The sequence below is a fragment of the Hyperolius riggenbachi genome, chromosome 2 (assembly GCF_040937935.1).
Source record: "Hyperolius riggenbachi isolate aHypRig1 chromosome 2, aHypRig1.pri, whole genome shotgun sequence".
Taxonomy (NCBI): domain Eukaryota; kingdom Metazoa; phylum Chordata; class Amphibia; order Anura; family Hyperoliidae; genus Hyperolius; species Hyperolius riggenbachi.
Window position 1 is genome coordinate 457,771,373 of NC_090647.1, and position 22,642 is coordinate 457,794,014.

Below are 22,642 nucleotides of genomic sequence, written 5' to 3' on the forward strand. Positions count from 1 at the left end.
GAGCCACACCTCCAGAACCACTGGAATACAATGTGTCAGCTTAATACAGAAGCAATTTGAACTATTGTGGCTCTGCAATAAGAAGGCAAACTTGTTTTGATTAACATTTTAGTTAGGAGGCTTTTTGGTCCTTTGTAGCCCCTTACACACCTAGGAACTCTGGTTCATTATGAGCTTGCTGAGTAATCTGCAATGATGACAGTACTGAGTGATGGAGGCCAACTTATTAGGCAGTTTGTGGTCTGCTGTACTCTGACAGGGCTCCACGGCTCCCACAAAGTTAATATACTTTAAAAATTTAATATACCTGCGGCTTCCTCCAGGCTAGTCGCTCTCGTCGCCCTACTCCGACTCCTGGATCTTCTAAAGCGGCCCAGAAAAGTCCTCTAGTCAGCGCATTCCCAGTCCGGCTGCGTGCGCTCCCACAGTTGGGAGCGGGATGGGACTGCACTTTTGCAGCAGACTGGAAGACTATGTGGCTAATTTGAGAAGATTCAGCAGGCAGAGGATGATGGTGAGGGAGCAATCTGCATGGAATGGGCTGGAAGAAGCCTCAAGTATGTATATTAAAAATAAAATTATTTACTTCAGTTTCAGGCTCTCTTTAAGGATTGTGTAATTACTACTTATGTCTTACTTCAACCACAAGCCCTGGAGTAACTTTAGTGTCTACAGATTGTCTCATTAGCATTACAAAACTTGTGCACATTTGATCAGATATCTTCAGACTACATTCATTTTACAAAGCCACATTTAGATAACCCCTTGAAAACATCCATATTAAGATTGTGGCATTCTTCCAACTGTGGAAATAAGTGATTAAAGTAATCTCTGCAGCAGCACCACACTGAGGCAGCAATTTGCTTTGCCTGGCCACAGAGCAGAACTTAAACACACATTGCAAAGATACACTCACCAAAAGAAAGTTCATTCTCAGATGTTCCTTGCGCTCCAAAGGCCAGAGGTGTGCTTGAATTTTGGATAACATTATTTTGAGCCAAAGAGTTCCCAAAATTAAAATTTTGGGTAGGAGTTGCATTAATTGTGCAAAAAGATGGAGCACTAGAGTTTACCGCAGAAGCAATATGTTTTGATGCAAACAAGTTCGTTACAGGGTTGCTGTTCGTTCCAAAACCTCCAAACGTAGGCTGAATGTTAGATGAACCAGAGGTAGATGTTCCAGAGTTTGCAATGGGAGCAGAAGAATTTGAGGAAACCGGAGCTGTAAATGCAGAAGTGTTAAATGCAAATAACGAGGACTGCTGGGATGGTGCTGACTGTTGGGGTGCAGACACTGAAGCAGGCTGGATACTGCTAAACACATTCAAGCCAGGTGTAGCTTGTGAGGTAGTGGTCTGCCCAAAAACAAACTGTTTTGCTTGGGTTGCGGCTGGTGCACTGCTTACCAGAAGAGAGTTTACAGGAGCAGAAGCGGTTCCACTAGTGGATGTGGCGGCTGCTGCTGATGGAAACAGAGACGCTAAGGTGTTCGTGGTGCCGCCTATGCTAGAGATGGGGGGAGCCAAAGAAGGCTTAGGGGCAATGATTGCACTAACAGGTGCACTGGTGGTCACAGCACAGAAGCCAGGCAGAGATATGGCAGCAGAAGTTGTAGAACCCATTTGGAATGTGAAAGACGAAGCTGGCTGCTGGGCTGTAGAACTTCCAAATATTGGTTTGACGGTGCTCGAGCTCTGAGTTGACAGACTACTACTATCTCCAAATATTGGTTTAAAAGTATCTGTTGTGGGAGCAGTAGCCGTAGTCATCATCCCACTTGAGGAAGTAACTGGGGAAACCATAGGGAAAATTGGTTTAAAGCCAGAATGTGAATCATTTTCCAGAGGTTTGGTAAGAATCTGAAGCAAGCTGGTCTGCGGAGGCTCTGACTTGGGCTGTGGATTGTCATATGGTGGAGGGGGTGCACTATTAAAAACTTCTGTAATTGCAGGAGCAGGTAGGGAAGAGGTGGTGAGGGAACTGATGGCAGAATTGGCTGGTTCTAGTGAAGACAAAGCAGGTGATACAGAGACCTTTTTATTGACCGGGCTTGTATTTACAGTCTGTGCTGGAGCTGAAAAAAATAAAAAATTATATTTAAAACCAAAATCTGGAGGCTACTTTCAAACAAAAACAAACATGTTGAGACACCTGGGATTGAAACCCTCACAGGTGGGACAGAAAACAGTGAGGATGTGCTTTGGAACGGACCCAAATGAGATAAATCTTGGAGGTTTTTTTTTTCAATTGTTTCGCATATCAAAAATGTACTCCCCCTCCCCTAACTTACCTCCTTTATCTGGAGGGAAACTAAGCCAAGGGTGAAAGCACAAACCTTATACAAAAGCAAAAATATAGACAGAGGACTGGCCCTACCTAGCATTGCCAATTATCAATCAGTACAGATTGCCCAAATATTGGTTTGGCATGAAACAACCCCACCCCCCCCCCCCTTCCCTTTTTCGCCCAGCGCCGCCAGGAAGCCATTTCTGACCAGGCCCTGGGAGAAGAGCCAGATGGAAGCCGTGGGACCTCCCAACCTACAGTGGGATGCAGAAAGCCCCAGGTGAGTACCAATTTCGTTTTTATTCAGAGCTCGGAGACCCTTTAAGGGACCCATACACTGGTAGATTTCGGCCATCAAGCAATTCAATAGGATCGAATGGAAATGAATGCCATCAAAAATAGATTTGCAACAGATTTCAATTGATTTGATCTGACAGGATGAAAAATCTAGGTCGATGGCAGCAGATCGATGGCCCATATAGAGTTGCATTGAAATATTTCCAAAAGATTTCATTCTGAAATTATTGGAAATTTGTTCCTAGTGCGGCACAGATAGATTCCTGTCAGATTTGACAGGCATCTAACAGAAATCTGATGGCCGAATCTGCTGCAAATTTATAAGTGTATGGCCACCTTTAGGCCTTTCACAGTGCGACGTTAAAGTCGCACGCTAGAAAAGGTTTTAACGCACAGCAATATTAAGTCTACACACACACACACACACACACACACACACACACACACACACACACACACACAGTGCATTTAGCAATACATTTGCTGCGTTGTGTGTTGCACATGCTCAGTAATTTTTTATTTTTTTTTAAATGTAACACATGCGCCGGTTTCATTCATCAGTATGCGACAAAAAAGGCGCACCAAGAGACATCGCAGTGCAAAATAGCGTCCAGTTTCATAAACTACATGTGCCGCGTTAGGGGCACGTTGTGCGACCTTAACGTTGCATCAAACGCAACATCTTAGTGTGAAAGAGCCCTTAAACGTCAGGTATGTAAGTGGCAGTTCCTGTGTAACTATTTCAGGCAGACGTTCAATTTGCAAAGTGAACACAGCTCCACTCCACCACTTCCACTGCAGTGCTCGATCCAGGTTAGCAAGACCAAAGGACGCAGTACAGAAGGGAAGGTCCGCACTTGTCAGATTGAAGTAACCTTTATTATTTCAGGCAGACACACACACACACACACACACACACAATCTCCAGATATGTTGAAGCTAGATGTATGTTTACAGGAAGTCACTGACTTACAAACGACCCGCAAACATGAACGGCATGGATTCGGTGTTTCCGTCGGAAGTAAAAAATAAAAAAAATTCTCAAATTGGACTGATCGATTTTTCTCAAAAAGCAAGAAAAAAATGGCCTTTTAAAAAGCAGGTACAGAGGGCAGATGGGACACTGGAGGTACGGGGGGGGGGGGGGGGGGGGGTGCAGAGGCGGTACAGGGGACAGAGATGGCACAATGTTCCAAGTTAAGAACAAACCTACAGTTCCTATCTCGTTCGTTAGCCAGGGACTACCTGTATTTCATGTATACTTTGCCCCTGGGCACTATTGTGACGATATGCCGGTCACAAAAACACCTACAAAATAATAAAAAAATAAAAATATATCTGAAGCACAAATTCTAACTTCATTTCAGAAATGAGGCTGTATTATACAGTTCACACTACAAGAAAAGTTTCACACAACACACAGATCCAAGAATCCCAAGTTAACCACTTCCTGCAAAATGGACATTTATAAAAGCACTTATGCACCTTCAGTGCAATAGAGCACTTATACAAACAAGTACAACTATTAGACTAAAGCAATTGTGCATGCGCAACAAGGTAGCGCATGCATTTGACCCCTTCACCCATGGCACAAAGTTGTTAAACATAGGACCATTTCAGCCAGGTGCCAACTTGGTCATTCTATCTAGTGTCCTCATATGTTGCAGTGGCCAAATGTGAGGCATGCAAGAGCGATCATTACACTGGATAAGTCTTAACAGCAGTGCCATTATAAGCAGGTTGATGCAATGACATCATGAACAGGTGTACTGTTCTGAGGATGGGGGGAAAAAAAAAAAAAAAAAAAAAAAAAAGCTGCACGACAGTTGATCACAGCACTGCTGGAGCGTCAGGTTTAGGAGCCAGTTAGCAGGAGATACATCATTTTGCAAGAAGTGGCAAGTGGGGATGAGGATGATCAATAATATGCAAATACTTCCCAAGTTTATGCAAATGTATGCAGCTTGAAAATAGACCAATTTAAACCTGGGTGGGACTTAGTCCACCATTTTCAAGCTGCATGTATTTGCTTAAAAAAAATTATATTTATATACATATATATGTATATATAGATTTACATAAACTCAGAAGTATGATTATTATTGATCATCCCTAGTGGCAAGTGCAATCATGCAACAGCCTTACCAAGTTTAAGGCCTGGAACCCACTTGAGCACTTTTTCTGAGCATTTAGAGGGGTCTTTAAATCGCTAGCACTTTCCCTAAATACTCTGCCAATGTAAATAAAGGTTACAAATTCCATTTCACAGTGCTCAATCCCCCAATTTCAGTTCTCATTTATTCCTGGAAACTAGGTGCAGCTTGCAGGATCGCCCAAGCGTGGCGCTTTCTTGTCCCCCTGCAGGGGTGAAAACACTAGAGATGGCACAAACCGTTCTCCCGGCGAATAGTTCATGGAGAAAAAAATGCGTGTTCACATTCATCCCATCAGAGGACTCGCCCCCTATACATTATAATGGAGTCAAACACTGTGTCCCCAGTGGAGTTTCTTGCTGCTACAGTACCAATCCACCATCTACATCAAAACAGAGCCCTTCTAAAGGCTCTGTTGTGATATTGATGCATTGTGTCCACACAGTGCACTTTAACTATTGCAGACAGGTGTAGTCAGTGCTTAGTGCTACAGTAGTTAACCCTTCTGAGGGCTGTTTTCTCTTCCCCCCCCCCCCCCCCCCCGTTAGCTGTTGGAGACAGGTCTGCTGGTCCTTGAAGTGCACCGACCATAACCCAATAATCCTTTACCATCACTACTGACATCTAGTATCCACTGCTGCCCCCTGTATAAGGCCTCAATGCAGAATCAGGTTTTTTTTTTGGGTCATTTGTCATTTAAACTACCTCAGCCCGACCATAGGGGCTGGAAAACCCGCGATCGCCTGCACTCCCGCCAACATGCACACAAGCACAGTAGCCACTACATAAAGATTGCCGCCGAGAGGACTAACATTTATGTCCTGGAGGTGTCAACTAGTAAAAAACAATGATTTGCTCACCTGACGTTATCACTAAAGCGCTTTGTGGTATTTTAAATAGCGATTCGTCCATCAGTGTGAACTGGGCCGAACCCTTACACTACCCAATTGCCATGTATGCATGCTTTACGTTTTAAAGCACTTAATTCCACAAATTTAGGAATGTACTCTGATTTCTAACCCTTAGGCTGGTTTCACAGTGGGATGTTAAAAGTCCCACGTTACAGCAGCCAGTAACGCAGCCTAACTCACAGCACTGTAAAATCAATGTTGCTGTTCACAGTAACACGTTGCGTTACATTGTAACACAGCACGTTAAAAACAAAGTGCTGCATGCTGTACGCTATACTGGGCTAAGCCACGTTAGACTGTTTGCACATGCTCAATAATGTTGGAGGAGGTCTCCCCTCCTCCTCTGCAGCCAGCCACATGGCTAATTAATATTCACTGCACTGCAGAGACTCATGGTGGGACTGTAGTGTTGTCCGGATCATGAACGAATCGTTCATTTGATCCGGATCTTTTTTATGAGTCGAATCATCCGGATCACCACAATGAAAGATTCGGTTCACAGTGGATGTCTGGAAGAAACAGGAATATACAGTGCAGGGAAAGTCCTGTCCTGCTAATCATTTCACCCAGTCTGCTTCCCTAGTAAAATGATTCAAATGATTCGGTTCAAAGATCCGGATCTTTTCAATGATCCGATTCAAATGATCCGAATCCTTAAAATGATCCGGACTTCCTATGACCTGGAGCGGCTGCTTTGAGAGCTGCATAATGCAGCTCAATCTGATGTCCAACTTCAACACCATCATACGTTGCGTTAGGGGCACGTTATGCGACCATAACGTCCCCTAAAACACAACGTCTTGGTGTGTAAGTAGCCTTAGAGATTAACACAACTCTGCATCAACTACGTAATTTTTGGTGGGACTTTTGCCATGGACCCCCCTCAGGCATGCCACAGTCCAGGCGTTAGGCCCCTTGAAACAACTTTGCCATCACTTTTGTGGCCAGAAACAGTCCCTATAGGTTCTTAAAATTCGCCTGCCCATTGAAGTCTATGTCAATTCGCCTGTTTGCGAACTTTTGCAGAAAAAATAATTTACACTTTGCACCACTAACGTGTAAAAATGTATGTGTTAATGTCCGCGATAGCTTCATGCACCAGCGGGAATGCGTGCAAATTTACGTGTGGCGGCCCGACCCCAAGGTCAGCAAAAATGAAACTAGATGGCAGCGGGGGACCTGAGCAGCAGCAAGTGACTACGAGGGCACAGGAAGGCTGCATGGGGCTGGTAGAAGCCCCAGGTAAGTGAAGTGAACTTTTTTTTTTTTTGGTCTAACGATTCCTTTCGATTCCTTTAAAGGAGGGGGAAAAAACAAAAACAAAAAAAAAAAACACGGAAGAGATTACATCAATTAGCCCTTACCAGCTGTTCCACCGAGTAACTCATTCAGTCTCTCAAAAGATTTCTTCCTTGCAGAGTCATACATTTCCTTTGTGACATAGAACCCAGGATCATGTGGAACAGGCTGAGAAGAAGGGGGGGGGGGGAGAGAGAAAGAGAAAAGGAGAAGTGTTATATAGTAGCATGCAAATATTAAAAGTATACCGAACCACCATCTTGGCTTGTCTGCTTTGCTTACCATCTTGTAGGGCTCACGTTTAGAGATAAGATATAACATCTTTTCCCCTCGAGGAAACCGTTTCCCTTTCTCCGAGGAAGAGTTTGCTGCGGAAGGTGGCTCGCTTGCTGCAGAGATAAAGTTCAAATCTCAGATTAAGTTTAAGATTGCCACCCCCCCTCAAACACTAATAATGAGTCACCTTGCCAGATGCAAAAGCTTGTCCAATTATGGGAACAGGTTTATACTGGGGTTAAAATGAACCCAAGGAGAGAGTGATATGGAGGCTGCTATATTGGTTTCATTTTAAATAGTAGTTGTCTGGAAGTCCTGCTGATCTATTTGGCTGCGGTAGTGTTTGAATAACAGAAATAAGCATGCAGGTAATCTTGTCAGTTCTGACAAATATTGTCAGAAACACCTGATCTTCTGCATGCTTGTTCAGCCTCTATGGCTAAAAGCATTAGATGCAGAGGATCAGCAGGACAGCCAGCCAACAGGTAATGCTTAAAAGGAAACAAATGACAGCCTCCATACAACTCACCTCAGGTTCACCTTAAAGGCCATTTATAAGGCATGCTCACTAAGGGCCCGTTTCCACTACAGCAATTCTGCAGAGTTTCCCTGCACATGATTCGCATGGGGAAACTCTGCCATAGGGGATGACAGGGCCGCGGCGGAATCGCTTGCGGGTGCGATTCGGCCGGAACCCCCCCGCAGAATTCGCCACGGAGGCTGCGAATCCCATAGCCGTGTATGGCACGGCTCATGGGATTAGCCTGCGATCCCACCCGCTCAGTGCGGCATGCGTCTGCGAGACGCACGCCGCACTAGTGGAGACGAGCCCTAACTGGTATATAGGGAAGTTATTTGGGGGCCATTATACCCACTTATGTCTTCTAAAGGACATGCTGTTAAACTGATAGAAGAAAGCAGATCGTGAAGCAAAACAAAAAGTTTTAAAGTATTCATCCTTTGGCTAGATTTACACTTGGTACTTCATTACAGGGTACATGCTGTATGGACCTCATGCGAGTTTATATGATTGAAGGCTTAATGGGTACCCCTTTTAGCAGTATAGACTGCCAGAGCATATAAAAGGTGTTCCATTTCTTGCTCAAATCTACCAGGATACAGAATTATGAAAATGTAAAATGATTTAAATATTGCAAGGGAAGCATTGGATTATTCAATTTCCAAGCTGCAGTAATATTTGCATGATTCTGCATCAACTTAGAATTATTTGCCTAATTCAAGAAAAAAAAAAAAAAAAAAAAAGAAAAAAGAAAAGTGGCAGAGCATTGTGGCAGTGGCTGAGAAGGTTTGCTTACATGCGCTGCAGACTCACACCTATAGACATCTGAGGCAGTCTAAGGCCTCGTTCACATTACAAAACGTGGACGGCCATGCTTGCGGAATGCAACGCATGCCATCCGCGTTCGTATGCGTTGCTGATCCCATCACTGAAACGTGAATGGGACAGCCGCAAGTTTTTGCAAAAAATGTGTGCAGCATGCGTTCCCGGACCGCACAGGTCTGGAACGGATGCAGTGTGAACATCAGACAGTGCACTCTATGCACTGTCTGATGTCGTGCGTGTCGGCCTCCTGCACGCGTTTCCAAAACGCGGCTGGAAACTCGTGCAGTATGAATGAGGCCTAATGGTTAAAGGCTTGAAACCAGATCCAGAATGCGCTATTGAAACACACTGCAGATCAGAGTAGATTGACCCTGGCATCAGCTGGATAGTGTACTGGTTAAAGTGAACCAGAGACGAAGCACCCTCATGTATTTTACCATATATATCAGTGGGAACATTGAAGAATAAAACAGAGCAGGGTAGGCGTTTTCTCTAATGCTCAGCCAGCTTCTTATCAGCCCTAATAAAATCCCCGACTGAGCATTCAGTCTGGCTTTGCTTAGTAATCATTATGCTGGGTACACACTGAGATTTTATGGTCGGTTTACTGTCAGATCGATTTCCAACATGTCCGATTTGCTTTCCGATCGATATATGAGCATTTTCTAATCGATTTCCTATTAAAAAATAAAAACTGAAACCGATCAGAAAGCAAATCGACATGTTGAAAATAATCGATCTGACAGTAAATAGACTATAAAATCTCATAGTGTGTACCCAGCATTATAGCAGAGTCTGACTTCTGTGATGCCTTTTCAAGCCCACCCCCTCCTGGCTCTGCTCAGGAATCATAGCAAAGCCAGACTGAATGCTCAGTCGAGGATTTTATCAGGGCTGAGAAGCAGCAAGCTGAACAGTGAAGAATGAAACAGATAGCAGGGTAGGCGTTCTCTAAAGGTGCGTACACGCACTACGGAAGCCAAAAGGTCCGTCAGACCCTCCCACTGGGCGGACTTTCAGCAGACAGTAGTGCGTGTGTAAGCACTGTCAGCGGATCGTTCAGGAACAGCCTTATCAGTCCGCTGCCGGCGGACTAGTCGTTTCCCTTTGTAGTGCATGTGTACGCACCTATACACACACATTGTGTAACAGACCATTTGCATATCTGACAATCTGGAGTACACACGCACTGTCGGTTGAAAGTCCGCCCAGTGGGAGGGTCTGACGGACCAGTCATTGCCTTCCGTAGTGAGTGTAGACACCTTAATGTTCCCACTGATATAGATATATAGAGATATAGATAGATAGAGATAGAGATAGAGATAGATAGAGATAGAGATAGAGATAGATAGAGATAGAGATAGAGATAGATAGAGATAGAGATAGAGATAGATAGAGATAGAGATAGAGATAGATAGAGATAGAGATAGAGATAGATAGAGATAGAGATAGAGATAGATAGAGATAGAGATAGAGATAGATAGAGATAGAGATAGAGATAGATAGAGATAGAGATAGAGATAGATAGAGATAGAGATAGAGATAGATAGAGATAGAGATAGAGATAGATAGAGATAGAGATAGAGATAGATAGAGATAGAGATAGAGATAGATAGAGATAGAGATAGAGATAGATAGAGATAGAGATAGAGAGATAGATAGAGATAGAGAGATAGATAGAGATAGAGAGATAGATAGAGATAGAGAGATAGATAGAGATAGAGAGATAGATAGAGATAGAGAGATAGAGAGATAGAGAGATAGAGAGATAGAGAGATAGATAGAGATAGAGATAGAGATAGAGATAGAGATAGATAGAGATAGAGATAGAGATAGATAGAGATAGAGATAGAGATAGATAGAGATAGAGATAGATAGAGATAGAGATAGAGATAGAGATAGAGATAGATAGAGATAGAGATAGAGATAGATAGAGATAGAGATAGAGATAGATAGAGATAGAGATAGAGATAGATAGAGATAGAGATAGAGATAGATAGAGATAGAGATAGAGATAGAGATAGATAGAGATAGAGATAGATAGAGATAGAGATAGAGATAGAGATAGATAGAGATAGAGATAGAGATAGATAGAGATAGAGATAGATAGAGATAGAGATAGAGATAGATAGAGATAGAGATAGAGATAGATAGAGATAGAGATAGAGATAGATAGAGATAGAGATAGAGATAGATAGAGATAGAGATAGAGATAGATAGAGATAGAGATAGAGATAGATAGAGATAGAGATAGAGATAGAGATAGATAGAGATAGAGATAGATAGAGATAGAGATAGAGATAGAGATAGATAGAGATAGAGATAGAGATAGATAGAGATAGAGATAGAGATAGAGATAGATAGAGATAGAGAGATAGATAGAGATAGAGAGATAGATAGAGATAGAGAGATAGATAGAGATAGAGAGATAGATAGAGATAGAGAGATAGATAGAGATAGAGATAGAGATAGAGATAGATAGAGATAGAGATAGAGATAGATAGAGATAGAGATAGAGATAGATAGAGATAGAGATAGAGATAGATAGAGATAGAGATAGAGATAGATAGAGATAGAGATAGAGATAGATAGAGATAGAGATAGAGATAGATAGAGATAGAGATAGAGATAGATAGAGATAGAGATAGAGATAGATAGAGATAGAGATAGATAGAGATAGAGATAGAGATAGAGATAGATAGAGATAGAGATAGAGATAGATAGAGATAGAGATAGAGATAGATAGAGATAGAGATAGAGAGATAGATAGAGATAGAGAGATAGATAGAGATAGAGAGATAGATAGAGATAGAGAGATAGATAGAGATAGAGAGATAGATAGAGATAGAGAGATAGAGAGATAGAGAGATAGATAGAGATAGAGATAGAGATAGAGATAGAGATAGAGATAGAGATAGATAGAGATAGAGATAGAGATAGAGATAGAGATAGAGATAGAGATAGATAGAGATAGAGATAGAGATAGATAGAGATAGAGATAGAGATAGAGATAGATAGAGATAGAGATAGATAGAGATAGAGATAGAGATAGAGATAGATAGAGATAGAGATAGAGATAGATAGAGATAGAGATAGAGATAGATAGAGATAGAGATAGAGATAGATAGAGATAGAGATAGAGATAGATAGAGATAGAGATAGAGATAGATAGAGATAGAGATAGAGATAGATAGAGATAGAGATAGAGATAGATAGAGATAGAGATAGAGATAGAGATAGATAGAGATAGAGATAGATAGAGATAGAGATAGAGATAGAGATAGATAGAGATAGAGATAGAGATAGATAGAGATAGAGATAGAGATAGAGATAGATAGAGATAGAGAGATAGATAGAGATAGAGAGATAGATAGAGATAGAGAGATAGATAGAGATAGAGAGATAGATAGAGATAGAGAGATAGATAGAGATAGAGATAGAGATAGAGATAGATAGAGATAGAGATAGAGATAGATAGAGATAGAGATAGAGATAGATAGAGATAGAGATAGAGATAGATAGAGATAGAGATAGAGATAGATAGAGATAGAGATAGAGATAGATAGAGATAGAGATAGAGATAGAGATAGATAGAGATAGAGATAGAGATAGATAGAGATAGAGATAGAGATAGATAGAGATAGAGATAGATAGAGATAGAGATAGAGATAGAGATAGATAGAGATAGAGATAGAGATAGATAGAGATAGAGATAGAGATAGATAGAGATAGAGATAGAGAGATAGATAGAGATAGAGAGATAGATAGAGATAGAGAGATAGATAGAGATAGAGAGATAGATAGAGATAGAGAGATAGATAGAGATAGAGAGATAGAGAGATAGAGAGATAGATAGAGATAGAGATAGAGATAGAGATAGAGATAGAGATAGAGATAGATAGAGATAGAGATAGAGATAGAGATAGATAGAGATAGAGATAGAGATAGAGATAGATAGAGATAGAGATAGAGATAGATAGAGATAGAGATAGAGATAGAGATAGATAGAGATAGAGATAGAGATAGAGATAGATAGAGATAGAGATAGAGATAGATAGAGATAGAGATAGATAGAGATAGATAGAGATAGAGATAGAGATAGAGATAGAGATAGAGATAGAGATAGATAGAGATAGAGATAGAGATAGAGATAGAGATAGATAGAGATAGAGATAGAGATAGAGATAGAGATAGAGATAGAGATAGAGATAGAGATAGAGATAGAGATAGAGATAGAGATAGATAGAGATAGAGATAGAGATAGATAGAGATAGAGATAGATAGAGATAGATAGAGATAGAGATAGAGATAGAGATAGAGATAGAGATAGAGATAGAGATAGATAGAGATAGAGATAGAGATAGAGATAGATAGAGATAGAGATAGAGATAGAGATAGATAGAGATAGAGATAGAGATAGATAGAGATAGAGATAGAGATAGAGATAGATAGAGATAGAGATAGAGATAGATAGAGATAGAGATAGATAGAGATAGATAGAGATAGAGATAGAGATAGAGATAGAGATAGAGATAGAGATAGATAGAGATAGAGATAGAGATAGAGATAGAGATAGATAGAGATAGAGATAGAGATAGAGATAGAGATAGAGATAGAGATAGAGATAGAGATAGAGATAGAGATAGAGATAGAGATAGAGATAGATAGAGATAGAGATAGAGATAGATAGAGATAGAGATAGAGATAGATAGAGATAGAGATAGATAGAGATAGATAGAGATAGAGATAGAGATAGAGATAGAGATAGAGATAGAGATAGAGATAGAGATAGAGATAGATAGAGATAGAGATAGAGATAGAGATAGATAGAGATAGAGATAGAGATAGAGATAGAGATAGAGATAGAGATAGAGATAGAGATAGAGATAGAGATAGAGATAGAGATAGAGATAGAGATAGAGATAGAGATAGAGATAGAGATAGAGATAGAGATAGAGATAGAGATAGAGATAGAGATAGAGATAGAGATAGAGATAGAGATAGAGATAGAGATAGAGATAGAGATAGAGATAGAGATAGAGATAGAGATAGAGATAGAGATAGAGATAGAGATAGAGATAGAGATAGAGATAGAGATAGAGATAGAGATAGAGATAGAGATAGAGATAGAGATAGAGATAGAGATAGAGATAGAGATAGAGATAGAGATAGAGATAGAGATAGAGATAGAGATAGAGATAGAGATAGAGATAGAGATAGAGATAGAGATAGAGATAGAGATAGAGATAGAGATAGAGATAGAGATAGAGATAGAGATAGAGATAGAGATAGAGATAGAGATAGAGATAGAGATAGAGATAGAGATAGAGATAGAGATAGAGATAGAGATAGAGATAGAGATAGAGATAGAGATAGAGATAGAGATAGAGATAGAGATAGAGATAGAGATAGAGATAGAGATAGAGATAGAGATAGAGATAGAGATAGAGATAGAGATAGAGATAGAGATAGAGATAGAGATAGAGATAGAGATAGAGATAGAGATAGAGATAGAGATAGAGATAGAGATAGAGATAGAGATAGAGATAGAGATAGAGATAGAGATAGAGATAGAGATAGAGATAGAGATAGAGATAGAGATAGAGATAGAGATAGAGATAGAGATAGAGATAGAGATAGAGATAGAGATAGAGATAGAGATAGAGATAGAGATAGAGATAGAGATAGAGATAGAGATAGAGATAGAGATAGAGATAGAGATAGAGATAGAGATAGAGATAGAGATAGAGATAGAGATAGAGATAGAGATAGAGATAGATATAGATATATATATATATATATATATATATATATATATATATATATATATATATAGTAAAATACGCGAGTCTCTGGTTCACTTTAAAAGAAACCCGAAGTGAGAGGGATATGGAGGCTGCCATATTTATTTTCATGTAAACAATGACGGTTGCCTGGCTGTCCTGTTGATCTTGAAAAACCCTGCAACAAGCATAAGGCTAACCCAGTAAAACCTAAATCAGAGTACCTGATCTGCTGCATGCTTGTTCAGGGTCTATGGCTAAAAGTATTAGAGACCACTTTTGTAAGTATTTGATAGACACATGTGTATGAAAGATTCTGCTGAGGTGAAAAAAATATGTACAGCTTTCATTTTAGCCAAATAGTCTCCTACTATACATTTTGTAGCAACACACTTGTACACTGCCTTAGCCAAATCCAAGTGGTCTAAAAATAAATCACTTAGTAGGTATAGCGCACAACTCGATCAAACCAGAATGTCAAGTAGCGCTCACATTCTGCCCTAAGCCTCCGGCCATTAGATGCACGGACCCATTACAACGTGTAAATTCCATGTACAGGTAGTCCCCGACTTACGAACGACCCGCCTATACGAACGTGGTTTCAGTCGGAACAAGCCCCAAAAAAATGCTCTTCAAATTGGACTTTTAGTTTGAGAAAAATCGATTTAAAAAAATTCAAAGAAAAAAAATGGCTTTTAAACTTGTATAAGCAGGCACAGAGGGCAGAGGTGACACTGGAGGCACAGGGGACAGAGCTAGCACATTGTTCCGACTTGAGAACAGATTCAGGTTAATGAACGAACCTACAGTCCCTATGTTGTTCGTTAACCAGGGACTACCTGTACTGACATTCTCAACTTGAAACAGTGACTTGCATAGGAAAGGGTGGTGTTTGAAATAAATGCCAACAAGTATACGGTGTGTAGAGGGTTGCTCATTCAGGCTTGAGAGTCGGTGTTCAATGTCGCAGTTTGAGAAAAGATCCCTATTCCTCACCAGCAAACTAAATGCAGCTTGAAATTGAGCGAGCTAAAGTTAGCATGAAGTGTATTTGAATGGTCCATTCCAAAGCTGCACACAGTTTTCACAAAGTTAGCCTTTTTCTGACCATCTCTGGTAGACCTGGAGGCATACAGGCACAATTGTCTTGTGCAGCTTTGTGGCAACAGCAGGCATTTACCGATATTTACTGCATCGTCAACTTACCCATACATCCTCCAGACTGGTCTTTTTCAGACTGCAAAGGAGTTGATTGACCGGATTCCTCAGATTCTCTGCAAGGACAAATTCATTAATCAGTCAACATTTCCATGGTTAAAGCAGACCTGAACTCGCTCGAAGGCTAGGTCCACACTAGGCACGGTTGCAGGACGGACGCTGCAGTCCGGGATCAGGGGGAAGTACCACCAGACCGCAAATGGATCAGTAAAAAAAAAAAAAAAAAAAAAAAAAAAAAAAAAGCGCATCAGTATTGCATCAGTTTCCGTTCAGTTTTTTACCCCAAAAACCAGACAGAAACAGTCTATCATTAGGAAGATTATGGGAGGATTTTTTGGGCCAATAATAAAGTTCAGGCTATCAGTTTTTTTCATCCGTTTTTGGTGCTATTTTGCCTGCGGAGATGGAGTTGCGTTTTCCCACTGCTTTTCACTACCCATCCGTGTATCTGTGGTCCGTAAAAATGCAGCAATTCTGGACCTTCCGTTCAGGTTTTGAAAACGGGTCCCTGCAAACGCAGACTGATCCGTTTTTTTCTTGGGTGAGGACGGCTGCTATTTTTAACCGTATCCGGGACTCTTTATCAGGGCTGAAAAACGCAGCCACGGATATGTTTCCGGACCTAGTGTGGACTAGCTCTTAAAGATAAACACCATAACCTTTAACCTCCTTGGCGGTAATCCCGAGCTGAGCTCAGGGTATGCCGCCGGAGGTCGCCGCTCAGGCCCTGCTGGGCCGATTTGCAATCTGAAAAAAGCAGCACACGCAGCCGGCACTTTGCCAGCCGCGTGTGCTGCCCGATCGCCGCCGCTCCGCGGCGATCCGCCGCGTGCAGCGGCGAAAGAGGGTCCCCCCAGCCGCCCGAGCCCAGCGCAGCCGGAACAAACAGTTCCGGCCGGCGCTAGGGGCTGGATCGGGCGGCTCTGACGTCAGGACGTCGACTGACGTCCATGACGTCACTCCGCTCGTCGCCATGGCGACGAGGAAAGCGAAACAAGATAGGCCGCGCCCTCTAGTGGGCTTTCATGCAGCCAACTTTCAGTTGGCTGCATGAAATTTTTTTTTAATTTAAAAAAAAAAACCCTCCCGCAGCCTCCCTGGCAAAATAAATAAACCGCCAGGGAGGTTAAAGAAATACATTTTTGTTACAGCTGATGCAAATCCTGTAATAAATCTGCAATTTGTTTACTACTTTCATTGAAGCAGACAATGGCCTCACTAGTAAGCTGATCTCCTGTCTTTAATAACGTTTCTAGAGTTATCACCATGGTGATAAGGCATGTAGTATTCAGGAAACACTTTACCTCAGGCAAACCTAAAAACTTAACTGTCTTTAAAAAAGGTACATACACGTCAGATTTTTCCAGACGACGTGTCGTTTGGACATCAAATCGGGCGTGTACAGTTGGTCTGCTAATAACGCTGGCTTTGACGCATCCACCTGGCAGTTCCGTCAAAATTGGCCTGTACTGCGCGAGCGGCGCTGTCAATCACCGCCACGTGGGCCGGAGCGGCCTGCGCAGGCGCAGCCCGCACGGCGGTGATGGACAGCGCCGCTCGCGCAGTACAGGCCGACCTGGAGGTCGCCCTGATGTCATCACCAGGGACCGGGACGGAGCTGCAGCGAACGGCTGAAGGGAGAGCTGCGGCGAAGGACGTGCTGGGAGCTTGGGGCTGGAGGAAGCCCCCGGTAAGTAGCACTTATTTTCTTTAGGATTGCCTGATTACTCCTTTAAGTTAACTCTTCAATCCTAAAAACTCCAGAATTCTAAAGTTAAAGACAGGCTATTAACTGCGTGTGAAACCTACAGAGAAGGTAACTTAACGTTTCCATGGAACCGGCCGCTCAAACCTGTCAGTTCACGGCGGGGGGGCTCCGTGCACAGCCTGTGAGCCTCCGATCGCGGCTCGCAGGTGAAATATAAACACACGGGGAAGAAATCCCCTGCATTTACCCCTGAAGCCTATCATAGGCGGTACAGGACGGATCGCCGTCCTGTACCGCCCATAGAGGAGAGGGAGGCAGGGGGAATAGCGCTGCGGAGGGGGGGGGGGGGGGGGCTTTGAGGAGCCCCCCCCCCCCCCCGCTAGGCCACACAGCATGGCGGCGATCAGACCCCCCAGCAGGACATCCCCTTAGTGGGGGGGGGGGGGGTTGGTTCTGAAGTCTGATCGTCCTGGCTGCCTGCTGATCTGTGCTGGGGGCTGAAGAGCCCACGCAGCACAGATGTTACAATATTCAGCCGGTCCTTAAGTGGTTCAGGAAAGAAAAGATTAGATAACTCACTGCGTAGTGGTGAGTTCTCTCTTGCCTCATCTCCAGCATGATCTTAGTGAATTAAGGCCATTGTTAACATCCTGTGTTTACAAATGAGCCCTCTGTCATGGCAGTCAGCTGACAGCTAAGGGAATCAAATTATAACTTGTGATTTAACTGAGTTTAGTCTGTCTATTTTCCCCTTTAAGTAGATACAAGGTGCATTTCTATGTTTTCCTTCTGTCCAGTGCAAGAGTTCAGGTCCACTTTTAAGAATTTAAAGACTATCACCGTTGTGGATTTTTTTTTTTTTTTTTTTTAAATTTACCCAGCTGTGGCTTCTTCCAGACCCTTGCAGCCATCTCTGTCCCTGCATCCTTACTGCATCTCCTCTGCCCTGGCATTAGCCTCAGTTTAGCTGTAAAGTGTCCAAAGTCGTACACTGCGGGAGCATGCTTTCACTCCCACAGGAAAATATAGCGGGTGTGCACACTGGACTAGAGGACAGCAGGGAGTGCGGTCATGAGGTGTCCAGACATACTGCTCATGTGCACATAGCATGTCCGGGTCAGAGGGCACACGCACCAGGTACATCTTCTTGCGGGAGTGCGTGCTCGCTCCCAGACACTGACCAGGACTTGTACAGGCCGCTTTACAGCTAAACAGAGGCAGACGCTGGGGCAAGGTAGGTGCAGTAAGCTTCTGCACTACTCCCCATACACACAGGGGGCCTACTTTTTGCACTTTATTTAAGACTCCTTTAAACTGTAAGGGCAATAGGCAAGGGCTCTCTTCCCCTTTTAAAAGCCTTGATGCTGTGTAACGTGTGTGCATATTTTACATTATAAATTATTTATTCACTGCATAAGCTGTAATTCACCACTGTTTTATTGTTATATCTTTCATTCCATTGTTCAGCACCACAGAAGAAGCTGGTGCTAGATCAAGCAATAGAACTAAAACATTTGTAATGGTTTTATTATACACCAACATTGGCCACAGTGCTTTACAGAGTATATGGTCTTGTCACCAACTGTCCAGAAGAGCTCACAATCTAATACCTGCCATATAGTTCTAGGTCCATCATACTCTAGGGCCAATTTAGGGGAGGTCAATTATCTGTAGGTTTTTGAGTAAACCAGAATGCAAAGAGGAAACCCACACAGACCATGCAGCTAATGCCCTGGCTGGGGTTTGAGTTGGAGACCCAGTACAGGTACTGCAGGGCAAAAGTGATATCCACTACACCACCATACTGCCTGAGGGTTAACAGAGGGACTGGCCATTTCACATACTGAACAAAATACAGCCTCATTTCTATACAGAGCTAGTAATGAATAGTAGCTGCACATTATGCACGAGACATCAGCCCAGTTTCCACCATTCCTTTCCCAAATACATTACGCCAATACATAGTCTTTTTACCTATACATACAAACTATTTTAATTAAGCTTGAATTCTTTGGCACTCTGATGTGAAACTCCAAGTAGGACTCAAATGCACAAATCAGGTGATACACTCACTAGCAGACAGAAACCTATTGTATTACCTTGATTTTTTTGCAGACAAACAATGACAATTGGGAGATGGTGAACTTGAACCGGCAGATATATTTTGTAGGCTTCTCTTCCGCCTCTACAAAATAAAAAAATAAAATACAAAAGTTTTTGTAAAATATACATACACACACACACTCCAACAGGTAGGATGAACTATAAAACAGACCCTCCATGCAGAGAGCAATATGCAGATATGATCCAACCACCCACAATGGACCATTTCCCTGTATGTATTACTCCATCTATGTAACGCACTGCTTGAGGCCTCTTGCACACTGCACGCGATTCCGATTCAGATTCCGCTTTTTAATCAGTTTTTACATCAGATTCCGATTCCGATTTGCAGTTTGCTCCCTGCACACTGCAAATCGGAATCTGAATTGGATGTAAAAACTGATTAAAAAGCGGAATCTGAATCGGAATCGCTTGCAGTGTGCAAGAGGCCTAAAGTGGTCTGAAACTCAGACAATCAAAAGTAACCAGGGGATGCCGGCCACCACTGCTAGCTGAAGCTATTAAAACAATGCGATCTCTAAAAATTATACTGGGGGGGGGGGGGGGGGGACTCCTGGGGACAGCCGGCGGTATGCCAGACACAGCGTCAGGCATACCGCTAAGGAGGTTAAGCTTGCAGAGTTTGCACGCCATTTTCCAAAAATCAGAACATAGTCCAGCTGTTATTTTCCTCACCCCACAGACATTATGGCAGAGGTTCAAGAGATTGCTCAAATCTAAATCTGGTTGACGTCACCCTCCCAATTCCCGTTCCTTGTCACATATTACCACAGTCCTCAGACACTGAGGGTATTCTGAATGGATTCAAGACTGCAGACAAAGTAACCTTTTAGATTGTATTGTGTGTAGACTCTCCAACCAATTTTGACATGTACAAATCGATACAATCTGCCATCTTGTATAGAAACCAGGAAAGCTGCCACCACTTCAGTGCGGGAAGATGCAATCCTAACTAGCTGGTCCTGTAGGAAAAAAGGGTCATTTAACCTCCGTGGGGGTATACCAGAGTCAGGCTCGGGGTGGAATAAAGCAGCCAGGAGTGGTAATCCTGAGACTGACTCATTTTCACAGATGAGTATAGCATATAACAAGCCCGGGATTACTGTTTTGAGCTGCGGATTTCCATCCTAAGCCCAAATCGTGATTACCACTAAGGAGGTTAAACTAACGATTTTTAGTACTTTTTTTATAAAATAGTACTTAAAAAATGAAAGTGTAAAAAATGTATAGAATGAGATTTGATACAGTAAAAATAAAAAGTAGAAATATTAACTGGATAGAGTCTGAGCAGTGCCTGGAATTTCAGTGTCCTTTTGGAAATGTTAAGTCCCAGAATGTTGGTTAGTTAATAATTTGAAGTACAAAAGAGTGGAGCCGGGTCCAATTGGTTAGCAGATTGAGCAGCATTGAAGGACACTTGTTAATACTTAACCCTCTCTCTGCTGGGTGGAGATTGTAATGAGGGATGGGCAGACCCTGCCACATGATCCAAATCCCTCCCCCCCTTCATCAGGCAGTGTCTATGCAAATAATTATGGATTCATCAGGTTCCCTGGTGCTCATAGGTATTAAACACTGTAGTTATGCATTATACCATTAAATCCCCATATCTCTGTGGCAGAATACTAGGACTATTATTGCCTATAATAGAAACGTATATTTATACCTAGGTTAATTTGAATGGTCATCAAATTCCCTCTCCCTCTGCAGCATCCGTTTGCTACGCTCTGAAGCTTGCCGAGGTTATAAGGCTTTGGTCTGGATTCTAGCTTATCAGAACGCTAGGTAGGTATGCATGTAGGTATGTATGTAGGTAGGTATGTATGTATGGCTTCATTGTCACCTTTCTGGTAACCAAATTTCCTGTAGAAAGCTCTGTAAATTGCCCTTCCCGAAGAAGGATATTATTATTATCCAACTTTACTGCAGACCCTCGCAGCAATCTCAATCCCTTGCTGCAGCTCTGGTGGTCCTCTGTCCTCACTGTCTGGCCGTAATTAATGATTGCAATCCCGCTTTTCTGCGCTGCACGAGTCCACCTCATCTGTGCACCAGATGACTTGGACGTGTGCAGGCCAGCCGACCCCACTGGCAGGTCACATCATTGCAGCTGGCCAGTGGGGACACAGAGGAGGACATGGGCTGTGGCAAGGGACTGGAACAATCCCGATGTGAAAAATCTTTTCCTCACCTGTGAAGTCCTTTAAGGGGTAATTCTTGTGCACGCACTTTCATGCAAATAGCGAATCTGTTATACTGGTCTGTACGTTTCTAACTGCTTGACACGCACATACATGCTGTACTTCAGACCATAAATGGGTCCTCTGACATTCAACTATTAGAAAGAGGTCTCAGGGACTAAGATGGTATACTGCAAGCTTTCACACTGAGCCCTTACCTTATTGGGGGAAACAATTGAACTGTAGGAGCTAGTGATTGCATTATGAGTAGGCCTTTTAATTGGATCATGAGTAGGCCTTTTAATTCCAATTATTGGAGAGCTACTCCTTGAGCTGACAGAGGAGGCGCAGGGACGTTTGTTCATGTGGTCTTCCAGAACGTTGGAATTCAGTCCTCTTTTTAAGCTGCCTGACCTGATAAAACAAAAACACAAATCAGTCTGGAATGGTTCTCTTTCTATGAAAGTAATTGTAAAAATACCGGTAATACTATCCAGGGCTGTGGAGTCAGAGTTGAAGAAATTTCTGGGTACCTGGAGTCTGAGGTTTCATAAACTGAGTTGGATGATTTTTGTATCCACTTCACAGCCCTGGTACTACCAAAGCTGAAATTACAAAGGTCTATGTATACAATAGTAGTCTGAATTGCTAATTATGTGGTGATGTAGTGCTGTTGAAGGCACCCTCAAGTTCAACCTAAGCATCTATCACTTGAGCCAAGCCTGGAAACTTGCAAGACAGAATCACTTCAGAACTTAAAGGGACACTTAAGTCAAAAAAAAAAAAAAAAAAAAAAAAAAAAGAGTTTTACTCACCTAGGGCTTCCAATAGCCCCCTGCAGCTGTCCGGTGCCCTCGCCGTCTCCCTCTGATCCTCCTGGCCCCGCCGGCAGCCACTTCCTGTTTCGGTGACAGGAGCTGACAGGCTGGGGACGCGAGTGATTCTTCGCATTCCCAGACACATTAGCACCCTCTATGCGGCTATATGGTATATGCTATAGCAGCATAGATGGCGCTATTGTGGCCAGGAACGCGAAGAATCACTCGCGTCCCCAGCCTGTCA

At 42.5% G+C, this 22,642-nt stretch overlaps 1 protein-coding gene across 1 annotated transcript in view; it reads right to left on the reverse strand.

Moving 5' to 3' along the window:
• POM121 (POM121 transmembrane nucleoporin) overlaps positions 1-22,642 on the reverse strand; it is a 50,314-nt gene that overhangs the window by 6,673 nt on the left and 20,999 nt on the right. The window contains exons 5-10 of the mRNA XM_068270098.1: positions 21,799-21,994; positions 19,376-19,461; positions 15,557-15,624; positions 7,229-7,335; positions 7,012-7,114; positions 917-2,074 (exon numbers count right to left, since the gene is read on the reverse strand). Coding sequence (XP_068126199.1) covers positions 917-2,074; positions 7,012-7,114; positions 7,229-7,335; positions 15,557-15,624; positions 19,376-19,461; positions 21,799-21,994 — 1,718 coding nt within the window. The remainder of the gene's footprint in view (positions 1-916; positions 2,075-7,011; positions 7,115-7,228; positions 7,336-15,556; positions 15,625-19,375; positions 19,462-21,798; positions 21,995-22,642) is intronic.